At 46.1% G+C, this 13,514-nt stretch overlaps 1 protein-coding gene across 1 annotated transcript in view; it reads right to left on the bottom strand.

Annotated features, from left to right (window-relative positions):
- MEGF8 (multiple EGF like domains 8) overlaps positions 1-13,514 on the bottom strand; it is a 1,665,761-nt gene that overhangs the window by 1,461,297 nt on the left and 190,950 nt on the right. Inside the window, exon 6 of the mRNA XM_069640964.1 lies at positions 9,142-9,230. Within this exon, the coding sequence (XP_069497065.1) occupies positions 9,142-9,230 (89 nt within the window). The remainder of the gene's footprint in view (positions 1-9,141; positions 9,231-13,514) is intronic.

Raw genomic sequence — 13,514 nt, 5'->3', positions numbered from 1 at the left:
AGCCCTTTGTCTTCCAGCCAGAGTGCGAGATTCCAGTTCAAACTGGGAGGCTGGCTGTCCGGAAAGGATTGCCAACTCCCCCGCCCCCCTCCCCCACCCCCAAGTTTGAATGTTGCAAGGCTGTTTGATTGGCACAAAAGTCTGAACCTGGAAGCTGACGAGGTATTCGACCACTGGAACCAAAACCGAAGAGGAAGATGAAGAATTTGCGGCTGAGACTATTTCCAGTGACCGGAGAGCCTGCTGTAGCCCATCCTTCCAGCGACCGGAGAGCCTGCTGTAGCCCATCCTTCCAGCGACCGGAGAGCCTGCTGTAGCCCATACTTCCAATCGACCTGGGGACTCAGAAAACGACGACCCAGAGGCTGGCGAGACCCACGAGACTCAAGCAGATCTGCATTTTGAGCTATCCCATGCCATGCTGCAACATTGCGGTACTGCAATACCCCAATACCCTGGAACCTCGGGCCATTGTGTGGTGGACGGCCTTCCTAATTCCGAATCTCGCTGAAACTTCGTGGGCATCCTGCTGGATCTACAGAGGCACAATTCCAGTCCAATATGTCCACTCACCAGAGTGCAAGACCTTGCAAACGACGAGAATCCGACCGGCAATATTCTGACTTCTTTTGTGCTGCTGAAAAAGGGACCAAATCCACAGAGCCGCAGCCAGCCCTGCATGGAAAACCTTGCCTAGAGCCTTCCCTGTGATCCTTGCTGCAAAAGTTCTTCCAGTGTCCTGTCTTCTTGATGAAGAAATTGAATGACCAGGTTTTTTTTGGCTGCAGATCCTGAAGTCCTCCTACTGCAAAATCTTCTTCTGTGCTGAGGTACTGTGCTCGCTTGGGTATTTACTTACCTTAAGTCTCTTGTGATTCCTGTGTAGTTTTGGGGTGTTTTCTGTGATTGGGAATCCTGTCGTCCAGTGCACCCAGGCCCCTGCTGGAATCCTCCTAGGGTGTCTTCTGTGAAGACCCTGGAGCCTCAACCAACTCTAAAGTCAAGTACTTACTTGTTCTAACAGTCTTCCTTAGGAACTCAGACTTTTGCTACTTAAGAACCTATCCTGACGTGGCTGTTGGACACTAGACCCTAGTGACCCCCCTCCCTTCTGCCACTGAGAACACTCAGGCTCCAAGAATAAGGGAAAGCCTTCTAAAGATTGGGTCCCTTTTGCCTAGAAAAGAAGAATACGTGTTTAAGAGTTACTTACTTGGTTGGCTGGTAACTGTAACTCAGTGAACAGTTACAAAAGTTATTACTTACCTTAGAAATGTTCTGCCATTCTGAAAAGTATATATAAGGTTGTTCTACTTACCTTAGAAATGTTTTGCCATTCTCAAAAGTATAAGTAACATCTTTCTTTCCTTAGAAACTGTTTTGCCATTCTAACAAATTAGATGGAGGTTAGATTACTCACCTGTGATTTGGTTGTGCCTCTTCCCAAACGTAATGCTGTTGGTTTCACTTCACTATTCCTGTTAGGATAAATGTAAGATTGTCCCCAACTGGGTCTTGCTTCCTCTGACTTTCGGTTAGACTGTCTGCATTAGGTTTTACCTACCTAGAATAACTTTGTGTCATTCATAAAGTGCAACACTGGTGGGTTTTGCTTCCCCTTGTCTGTTGTAGACAGACACAAAAGAAGTCTTCGGCTTATACCTGCCTTTAAGTAGCTTATAGCTCCTGTAAAAAAGTGTATAAGTTTTACTTACCTACTGTGTTATCCTAAAATATGTTGGAGTTATTGCTTTCCTTACCTTAGTCTGTGAAGTGAAAAGCGACTGGAACTGAATATTACACCCCAAGTTCTCGGGGGATCATCTTGGTTTTTCAATGACACTGGGGATGCCTGGGAATGATTGGCAAGGAATGGAGTAAGAGGTGCCAACATCCCGTAGAGAAGGAGTGTAATTCCTGGTGGCGAGCGTCAAAGGAACCCTGCCAGGGGGATGGCAGAACCGTCCAGTAGGAGAGTTTCAGAAATTGCCTATGGGACCATAATGGTGTCGGAGGATGGGGCCCCGACTATGGAGCACTGTGGAGTTGTGACTTGAAACTGGTAGTGGCAACGTGCATGACACATTAATACCGTAGGCTGGGGATGGGGAGGGGCTCCTGCAATGGTAGCCCAGGGACTCATTTTAGACAAGCATTTTGTTCTTTTTAGCCACGTTGGCATTTGTTTACTGCTGGTTAGCTAGAGAGTAAAAAAAATAAAAAAGAGGGGGGTTTAGGGGGAGGGCAACAGATGCTTCTGGGGTTAGGAAGCGTGCAGGGAAGGGGATGAGAGTCCAGGTGAAGTTTGGCCGGGGGGTTTGGGGGCGTAGGGGAGTTGGCACTGGACAGAACAGGACAGGATGCAGGAATGAGGGAGGCACCCAAAAGGTGGAGGAGTCAGCAACTGTAGATACCACATACTCGAAAATGGCAGAAGCGGTAGTACGATGTATGTCATGGAATGTAAATGGGCTTAGGAGTGGACCTGTGATGCAGTTTCTTAAAAAGACATGGCCCAGATGCGGCAGAAGACACACTTGGAGGGGACCAAGTGCCGATTCCTGGAGAGGCATCAATACCCCATAGTGTTTCATGCAGGATATGCAAAATGGGATAGGGGGGTTGCAATTATGATGAAGAAATCGGTTCCTTGGGTGGAGAATCAAGTGAAATTAGATAGGGGTGGCCGCTACAGTCTCGCTTCTGGAACGCTGGGTAGAATGGAGGTAACTCTGACCAACGTCTATGCTAAACCACCTCCCTGTCAAAAATGAGCTGATGGGGAAGGTTAGGGATATTACCATGCGGGTCAACTCCACTTTGATGCTGATAGGAGGTTGATTTCAGTGATGTTGTCAGTGTAAAGGAGCAGAACGGGGGTGGGACAACAGGATCGTGGGGGGTCAGTTGCATGTAGCTGTATAATTAGGCATAGTTGCTAGATCTGACTCATGCTTGGAGGTAACTGCACCCAGACGTGAATTCCTTTACGTTCTTGTTGGGTGTTCATGGATCACTGTAAAATTTTGATTATTTGTTTGTTGGAAGGGGAGATCGGTCTAGGGTGAAGAAGGCAAGGTATCTGCCAATAGGATTCTCTGATAATTTGCCCCTGGTAGTAATGTTGGAGTTGGGTGAGAGGAAGCCACAGCGAACCTGGCAGCTTAATGCTGCCACCTTCTCGACAGTGAGCTGCGGTGGAGCCTGACAGAAGCGACTAGAGTAATGTTTCAGAGGAAATGAGGGTTCAGTGGATAGTAGAGTCACATTATGGGCGGCTTACAAAACAGTTGAGCGTTAAAGCGACTCGTGAAGTAAGGGCAGGGGAACGCAATAGAAGACAAGACTTATCCGAGGCGGAGGAGATGGTGGCAAATCTAGAGGCAACATAATCAGACGACCAGTCGTAGAGAGTGCAACGGGAAATGGGGAAGGCCCAAGTTAGAGTAAGCAGGTTTTCGTTGGATGAGGCCAACGGTTTTGGCAATTTTGGCAGTGGAAGGCTTCATGAGGATAGGGATAAACATGAGAAGCTCTTACCATGGCTGACTAGGCAAAAGGAAGGTAATAGGTGCATGTCTGCTGTTCAGGGAGCTTTCTAGAGAGGACAAGGCGATAGTGGACACTGTTGATATCTTTGCACAGCTGCACTCAAAAAGGCTGGAAACAAATGAGGCAGAATTGGCATCTTTTTTTAGCAACCTTTCGCTGAGAAGGTTGACTGGTACGCAGAGAGAAGGGTTGGATGTAAAACTGCTGCTATAAGAAGTAGAGCGTAGTATACAGCAGCTCTAAGCCGGGAAAGAGCGGGCACCCACAGGTGCTAGGGCAAGCACTGGGAGACAAGGTAAGCCTGCATCTTCTAGACATGTACGTGAAAAGCAGGGAGGATGGGATTCTCCCAAGGTACCTCATGGATTGCACTATCACGGTAATACACAAGAGAGGGAAACACTAGGAATGATGCGAGTCTTGCAGACCGATTTCCTTGTTAAATGTTGAAGTAAATATCTTGCCTAAAATATTGGCAGATAGATTACGAAATGTTCTCCCTCACCTGATCCATCCGGACCCAAACAGGTTTATGCCCGGGAGAAATAACCTGAGAAGAGATTTTAATGCTATGACACCGGGGGAACTCCTACCTCCAATGTGATTTTGACACTGGACTATTATAAAGCCTTTGGGTTGGGTGGAATTATATGTGGGCGGTACTCGAGAGGATGGGCTTTAGGCACAATTTTGTGGTATGAGTAAAACTGCTCTATGAATCCACTGCAACCAGGGTGAAAGTTAATGGCAGCCTCTTGAATGCTTTTCCAGTGGAGAGGGGGAACAAGGCAGGGCTGTCCAATATCCCCCTTATTTACGCTGTTGACAGAACAGCCAGCTCTGTGGATAAGAGGTGTTGGGGGATCTTGCATAATTCCAGTGGCCAGGCGGGCATGAGGACAGGTTATCGCTGTTCACTGATGATGTCCTCTATATCAGATCAGATATAATGATTGGATGTATCTGGAGGAAGGGGATCCTTCAGTAGAGATGGTGAGAATGAGAATGGGGCCGTTAATTCCACAAGACACTTTTTGGGAACACGTATCCAAGTGAACTTCCAGCAGCAGGAAAGTTAGTAATACAAACTTGGCGAAGCCTGTTAGGCAAACCAGGTTTGGGGGTAAGGGCGGCAGGGGATCAACCTCTGTAGACAAACAAGTGCCAGAACTTCATGGCATAATGGGAAGGCGCAAGTGGTCATAAAAAGGAGTCAATAGATTGAGCGATGTGATGATAGAAGGGAGTGTTGTTCCATTTGCAGATTTACGGGATCAGTTCGGACTGGGCCGAACTATGTTCTATCAATACCTACAATTGGAGGCATGTGTTACAAGGAGACAACTGGGGGGACAATTTGACATCCCACATGAAATACCACTGCTGAGCAAGGTAGCAACCGTCAAATTTACAGTGAACCCGATTTCAAACGGGTACACGTGGATCGTAGGGGTCAAAGCCAACACGCTTGGCAAGCTTAGAGGGAGATGGGAAAGGGACTTTGATCCATTGGAGGACTGGGAATGGAACTGTACATTGGGCTCGGCACGGGAACTGCCCATCAAAGTCAAACACCGTATGATACAGTACAAGACCCTGCACAGGGTTAATTATAACCCCCAGGTGCTGTATGGAATGGGGTGAAGAGAGGATGACTTGTGTCCCAAATGTAAATGTGGGAGGGGAACCTTTCTCCACATGGTATGGCAGTGTCACCATATACAGAGATATAAGGGGAGAAGTGCTACAAAGAATGTCATCTGTAGTAGGAGAAAAATAGAGAAATAGAGGAAGACCCTAAAGTCTGTTCGTTTGGGGATTTGAGGAGATACAGAGCTTAACATTGTGGGAACAGGAGCAAGTGGATCTGGCATTCGTCCTTGCAAAGAGGGGAATAGCAAGGTTATGGAGACAGAGGAAAAGCCTTCCTTTGCGGAATGGTAGCGGAGCACGGATAGCAGCAGGGAAATGGAAAAAATGGTGTACAAGAATAGGGGTATTCGGGATGAGATTGAGTCTCATGGTGCATCTGCACCTGTCAGAGTAGAGAGGAGGGGGTGGATATAGTTTTTGGGGTATGGTGGGAGGGGAGGAGAGTTGGAAACTGGGAGCGGGAGGATTGGAAGGGAGGTTTTGTTTTATTGTTTCTGAGATGCTTCGCGACAAGTGTGATGCAATTGTTCTTGAATTTCATGCGTTTATTGGAAGGAAATAAAAATTCATTATTATGGGTACAGTTAGGGAGAATTTTCAGTTTCTGTGCTACTTCTCTTTAACCTTAGAGACAACCCAGCCCTTTGCTGGCATCTGGGAAGTTTTTGATTTTTTACATCCTGAGTGAGTGAGCCTTTTTCATGGCCACTCATGCCTTTTCCCTCTATAACAAAGATTGTGTGTTCCTTATGTTTTAATGGAGCCTGGTACTAACTCCAAAGGCATCTGCTTTTTATATAGCGAGACACAGCACCCTTTGTCTGGTGCCACTGAGGAGTCCATTGGACTCCACTAAATGGTTAAATACATTTCCTTGTGTGAAATACAGTTCCCAAGAAAAGTAGGACAATGTTTGTCTTACTTACCTTTTTCCTTTTTGGGTCCAGCACACACCACCTTATGTGGAGTGCTGGGGGTTACATAGTAACTCCTTATCCCACTTCTCATGTAACCTTTTGTTACACCAACCAACTAGAATGGATGGTGGAAGTGGTTTCTTTTTACTACCTTTTGTGCAATATATCTGCAGGCTGATTTTTCAGCTGCAGTACAGCACCCATGGGTGACCATTTTACTAAAATGGCCCCAGTCTTCTTTTTTCGCCATTTCTTGTTTGTTAGTTCCTTCTGGGCTTTTACTCTGTCGTTTAGATCAGGTATGAGTTCACTTTGTGTTTTGCCTTTGGTGGGCTTCACCCCTGAAGCCCACCCAGGACCTTAGTGTGTCTGGGAAGGCAGTAAGTGAGGGAGGAGACTGAAACTTCACTGGCCTTTGTTTGTAGGCATGCCTAGCCAAAACCAGTTCCAACTGGGTGGGTGGCTGTCCTGGAGGATGACCACCCCCTGTGTGATTGACAGCTTAGTGCTGTGAATGAATGGGATTTCGCATATAAGGCAAAGGTTTGGGCACTACAGACAAAGTCGACCACTGGAACATCAAATCCGAAGACGACGACGCAGAGGGACGCCAGGAGCACCTTCCAGTACTGCATAAGCACTGGTGAAGCATTGCAGCTGTGCCGACCCCATTTTCCCCATTGAAAGGGAAGCTCTGCCAAGGACGTCATACCTTCCTTAGACTGGTGCGACCAACTGGCCTCAAGACCTGCTTCGTTCTGGGCCAACCCCTGTGTTGCTACGACCTTTTGGGCTGCAATTTCCCAATACCTGGGGTACCTGGACCACCAACGAGCCCAACGTCTTGCCGAGATCTAATCCGGCACACACTCTGTGGGCATCTTCAAGGACCTTCAGAAGCAGGAATTCTTCTTCCAGAGTCCCCTCACCAGAGTCCAGAACCGAGGGACCAAGGAAACTCCAACGGGAGCTATTCGTTTTGCTTTGGCTCTGAGAAAAACACAAAGAGCCGCTGAAACGAGTGGAATCCATTGCTGCAGAGTCCCTCTAGAGCCATGGTCTTCAGACTTTTTTGGCCGGGGCCCCCCTGAGCAAAATCTGGGCAGGTCGGTACCCCCCAGAAATGCCAAATGGACAGTATGTATTGCACGCCGTCACCTGCTCCCATCACAGTCGCTGGGCTCCCTCATGCCACTCCTACCCAGTCCGTAGTCTCTCCCCACCCCATCAGTCTGTGACTAAAGGAATGAATATCCATTTACAACTGCGGGTCACTTTTTCATTGTTGCCCGAGACAGTTTCTTGCTTCAGCCGACCATGTGAGCCACACCTGCCCATTTCTTCCAATCTTTAAAAAAAAAAAAAAAACTTTTTTTAAAATATTTCATGTTGAGCTCTCAGGGCCCCCGAGAGATGCACCTGCGGACCTCTGGGGGGTCGCGACCCACAGTTTGAATACTGCGGCTCTAGAGAGTGCTGCTGCGGAAGCCTGCCAGACATCCATCCTTTCGTCACCATGACCAAGGACCAGGAACAAGGGTCTGCATCAAGAAGAAAGTCAACTAAAACATCTGCTTCAATTCTCAGGTACTGTGGGGCTTTGGGTTTAACCACCTTTAGCCAAATGTAGTGCTTCCTAGCTTGGGGAGTGCTCCTTTCTATCCTTTTGAATTACTTCAATTCACTTGTGCAGGCCTAACAGTGTGTGCACGTTAGGTAGGCTCACTTGAGCTCCTGGATTTTTCTTCAATTAACTTTTGACTGTTCAACTAACTTTTTCTAAGAAGATTGCATCAAAACTAGAACTTTCCTTTTGACTTTGGCTGTCCTGGCACCCTAAATGCATCCCTTCTGAACCCCACTGGCTTGGACAGTGATTGTCCCCTATACGGGTTTTAATTGTTTTACACTCTTACTGGTGGGGAAAAGACTATTGTTACAGTGCTACAGTGTTCTATTCTACTCTAACCCTTTTTTCCTCCAAACTCAATATTGTATGGTGAACCATAAGTTCTACTTCTGACCTTAACTGATGTCACTCTGTGTGCAGGAAATGTTTTAATAAAAAAATAATGTACCCACTTGAATTAGTGCTGCTTGAATAACTTGATTCTGACATTCTGCTTGATGTTACTATTAGTTGCTGCATAAACTAGTGTGATTTGTTTGAATTTTAATATAGCTTTTAGTGTGCAAGTGTTTCCTTGTCTACTTGTCTCTACTTATTTCATTGTACTGCTATACAGCTCACAGTACCCCTTCAAAGATAAGCCTGACTGCTCAGCCACTCTACCGACACAAGTAGTACAGGCCTATGTTAAGAGTTGGGTCACTAATACCAAGTAGTTAAGGCTTGGAAAGTCCCACACCAGTTGGACGTCACAAAATCTTACCAAATAGGTACCATTTGGCATCAAACCTCTTCTGGGGCTTTTCCAGCATACTCGTCTCACAATAGTCTTTTGGGTATAAGAAAATGGGTATGTAAATATGTGTAATTTTATACAAATGTGTCTTTTAATGAAAATGTGGTTTGAGATCCCAACCATAGGCAGAGCTATTCAACAGTTTATGAATATTAATGAAGATCCCATGATGGAGAGTGGGTTTTACAGATTTTCAGTAGTTGATATTGGGTGGAATGACCAGTAAAAGATGGAGGTAGAGAGCATGATCTGATAGTCAAAGTGAACTTAAAGGTTACATGCATGCAGTAGGATGCGAATGGATGGACGAGGATAATGCAGGGACAAAAGAAGAGGTGACGGATATGGTCAGGGGAGCTGAGAACCAGAAGTATTACACAATCTTTGATTAGTAGGGTCTCAGATTTTTCACAAAAATCCTCACATGGAAAAAGGAGTAATTTTAAGTATTCAACAAGGAGCGAAGTCAGACTATTCAGGTGAAGGTGTATTGCATTCAAATCTGAGCACTAGAGAGGAGAAGGTCGGAGGATTTTTGCAGCTGCGCTAAAGGCTTACCAGCCACTAAATAAAGAATCAAACTGCAGTCTTACCGGAGATGGACTGAGGTTTCTATTCTCCCAGGTATTGGAGGTGAAATTGTAGAGCAGCAGGTCACCCAGGGCAGAGTTTAAATCAAGACCTGAGGAAGAGATACAAAACTCCATCAGAAAAAAAGAATACTTATACAAACCCCAATGACAAAGAGCAATGCAAAAGAGGGAAGCATGCACTTGCACATATAGAAGTAACAAAAATACACTCTGCATTCTGAGGACAAACGTTTTCATCTATACCCCTGCTCAGAGCCCTATGAACATTTAGCTTTTTCCTGGCAGGTGCAGTGACCTACCCCTCCCTCCCTATTCCCAGAAGAGTCGTATTCCAAGGATTTATTAGGAATTCAAATTTCTGGTATCCACCAAGATACCTGGATCTCTCAAGATGGCATGCCCCAAAGACACCCTGCTACCTATGCAAGCAACTATGCACAGATATCCAAGTCTCCCTTTGGTTGGTGGTAGCTTCTTATCCTTACCTGTGTGCTTATTTTCTATAGTTTGAAAGCAATATGAACCCTGAGTAATGCTGTAGAGGTCAACAGATATCTTAACAAGAGTTTTGGCTTTTGTGTTGGCATGGGAAATATATTTGCCAGGCACTGCTGTAGTGGTATTAACTGTCTATCGATGGTAGCAGCTGCAAAATGGTGTGAATACCTGGGCATGTAATAGCAGTGCCTGGCAAATGCCCAATACTTCTACACGAGCCAAAACTGTTGGCTTTTCCAATGCTTGTTTTTAACCTGACTGCAGTGTAGGACACGCATAGCGCTTATAAATCGAGTGGCTGAAAGCAGACCTGGCTAAGATATTTGTATAGCACTAGTACTTCATGGGCTACATTTCTGATATTTAGGCCTGTCTTGTTGTTTCTATTATTACATGTTGTCTGTGCCCTTAAGCCCTTGGGCCATGTGGTGCGTGTTACAAATATTTTAAAGTAAAGTAGTAGCGTATTTACAGCTCCAAAGAAGTCATCAACTCTCAGAAGACTGCTTTGATAGAACACCGGCAGGCACTTCAGGCCCCATGTTTGATGGTAAGGCTTGACAAAGGTAGCTCAAAGAGACCCCAGGAGGATGTGTTTTGGGGGTGGAAGTGGGTGGAAGTGGGTGTCAATGGTCACAGGAAATAGCATGGCCATGGGCAGTTAATGGGCGAGTAAATAATCAATTTCTTCCTAGCTGTACTCTAATGCAATAGTCTCAGCTTATGGGTGGCACTTAAGCACCACCTAATAGCCAAAACTAAAAATCCAACATGAACTTCTCAACTAAAACGTCTTCACTTGGTGTGAAAGGAAATGTATGTGCCTCTATTAGTCATGATTTCTACATACACTGGAGGGCAGAGCAGCAGCAAGTCAGGACCAGATCTGGCTGCAAAAGGAATATGATGTCTGGGACTCCAAAGAGGTGCGTAACCCGACAAAGCTTAAAACGTGGCAGTCCCCAAGTGACTGCATGTCCCCAAAAGGCTTTCATTAGTAGCAGATTTTTCATTCAGCTCCCAAATTGCCTCCATAACCCGGGAGTCTACATCCTGATCTTGTGAAATCCTGGGACGAATCCTAAAGCACGAGTAGACAACACGCTAAAGAGATTTGTGAAGAGGCCCTGCTGCTGCATCTTTCCAAGGCCAGCCTGATGGCCCCATGCTGGCAATTTTCTGCAGACACCAGGTCAAGACCAGATGGAGCAGAGAACAGGTGGCCCACTCCACCAACCTGGCCCCAAGGACTGCTACTTCCAGAAAAGCCTTAATACTCTTCCCTGTGAGACTGGATATGAAGAATCAAGAAGAACACCTCACATCCCAAGTACTGGTAATGGGTAGCACCTGAGGCATATTGTTATAGAAGCTAAAGAACTTTAAAGAACACCCTAAAGTGTTGCATCTTAACATGCAACTATGAATGGTACATTATGGAGATGTGAGTCAGGAGTATCAAATGTCCCATTTGGCTATAGTGACGTCTAAGGTTCACTTAATCAAGTTTCTTTTTGCTTTGCCTGGTATTTCAAAAACTAGGAGTTAAACGTTAAGGAGATACAATTATGGGGAGCTTCTCTCGTCCGGATCATCCCAGCAACATCAATCGCGTGTCGTTTAAAGCCGGTTTCCTATGCCCGCACCACTTGGGCTTGGTATTTTAGAAAGGAATCTACTCCCAGCAATACATTTAAAAAAGCAATGAGCAAGCACAGTATCCACTGCTTCAGACAAGCAGATGTTTTGTCAGTTGATGTTAGGAAAGTGTTTCCTTCTTGCTACTGATCAGCCTCTTTCTATTAGACGCTCAGTATGTTTGCTGTCTGTGCTGTGAAGCACTCGTTTATCCTCACCTGTATAGCAACTCATTTCTTTTGGGGAGCATCAACTAGTCTCTGATGATACCAGTGCAGGGGGACCATGCCCCCATTCTCCTTTTTTTAGGGAGTACTGCTGGACCCTAGGACAGTATAAGGGGACCCTGCCGATTTTTCCGCAAATCAGTTTTTACTTCGGCAAAAAAACGCAAATTTGGCCATAGAACCAACCCCCCACCCCTACTTACCTTTTTGCTGGGAGGTGCCGCCGCTTCTCCTCTACTCCTGAGGCATCCATTCCATCCCTCCAATGCGGGTCGGATCTGATGCCGCAGGGCCCCTTTCTTTTTCACCCCTGCATCCCCCGAAGCCCCAAAATACCAAACATAGGGAACGGGGGACACCCCCACAACCCCCGCTCTGATGTTGGGTATTTTTACCCAACTACACTGACTTGCTAGGCCCTTACACTCCTCCAGGTAGTTCAGTAATCTTTTTTCTGACTTCTACCTCTTCTCCGTCACTCTCCCCTAATGTCACAATGGGCTGTGACTCACTCTCAGAATAGTGATGTCTCTTTAATCCCGGTATAACCTCCTCCTTGCCCTCTTTGTCTATCTGTGGTTCCTCCTTCCTACCCTTTATCGCTATTGCTGCCTTTCTCTCCACTTCCTTCCTCCCCTCGAACCTCATTTTGATTATTAGATTGCAGTCCTTGTCGGCTTTGTTTTCCTCTTTCGTCGATATATTTTTGTGCCAAAATTAACTTGTAGGTTTGTCTAGAATCTGCACCCTAAGTGTTTATATTGTGACTGCAACAATATCTTAAATCAATTTTGCCTTTCGAAAAACACTTTTGTGGGTTGCACTTCTGGAATCAGCAATTTAGATCACACAATGTGGATTGTTCCATGTATTATGTTTATTCTTTGCAAAAAAAATGCTGCGTGGTGCAACAGTATTAAATGCGGAAAAAGCCTGCTCAAGCGAGCACTGTCTCATGGCGGACCCTGGGACAGGGTGCAATTTACCGTGATCTAGCAAGTGCAAACGTCACCGCGGGGTCCTCAGAATCGAGTGGTTGCTGTAGACTGCGGATTTACTTCCTGGTAATGAGTGAAATCATCGGGTCAGAAGGAGTAAGGTAAATTGCACCCTGTCCCAGGGTCCGCCATGAGACAGTGCTCGCTTGAGCAGCTTTTTTCCGCATTTAATACTGTTGCACCACGCTGCATTTTTTTAGCCACCTTGCCACTACGATTAGACCTAAAAGCACTGTCGCATTTTCGTTGACCTGTGCCCACTCGCTAGCTGTTAACCTATGGACAGCCGCACCAACGTACACTCCCCGAGTAGCACGTCGTTCGTTAATACTGCTAAAAAAGGCAACCGACCACAATCACGATCGATTTTTATGTAGCAATTACCAGGCGCAATTACTCAGGCCACTCTTGTCCAATGACCACGCATAGCAGAGAACATTTGACTGCCAGTCGCACCATAGTACACGAGGCACAGCACCACCTGCGTCCTCCCTGGACGACTGCACCGCACGGAGCTCTCTTGATAAAAAACACCCACACCATACTTGGTCTACATCACAAGTGGAGTGTGCTCACCTCCCGGGCTTCTATTAACACCGCCATTGGCACTCACGCCCTATTTAGGCATGACACCATTCACTACCACGAGTACCGACCAACGAGTCCGCTCATCCAATGGGTAAATTGACCTGCGATGGCATTTTCCATTCGACAACTGGAACCATCACTAATGGATCTTCCCAATGTATCGGATCGACACTATGCCTTATAGTCCATACTTGTTTCTCCTAGATCTGGGACTACATAGGCCCTTTCCGGCACGCGGGACCCTGAGACCAATCCGGCATTCAAGAATCCACTGCCCACTCCAAATTCATTACGCACCTACAATCCAGTAACCAGTTTAGGATTTTCTACAGCACCCCACTGCTATTGCAGCAGCAGGTAAGCTGTATACCGATAAACTATCACCATGGCATTACTAAGCCATTATTCATTAATTCCTTAAATG

This window comes from Ambystoma mexicanum, chromosome 1q, assembly GCF_040938575.1.
Source record: "Ambystoma mexicanum isolate Mex_15411 chromosome 1q, UKY_AmexF1_1, whole genome shotgun sequence".
NCBI classification, from domain to species: Eukaryota; Metazoa; Chordata; class Amphibia; order Caudata; family Ambystomatidae; genus Ambystoma; species Ambystoma mexicanum.
Note: the sequence above shows the minus strand (reverse complement) of the source record. Positions and strands in the feature narration are given on the sequence as shown.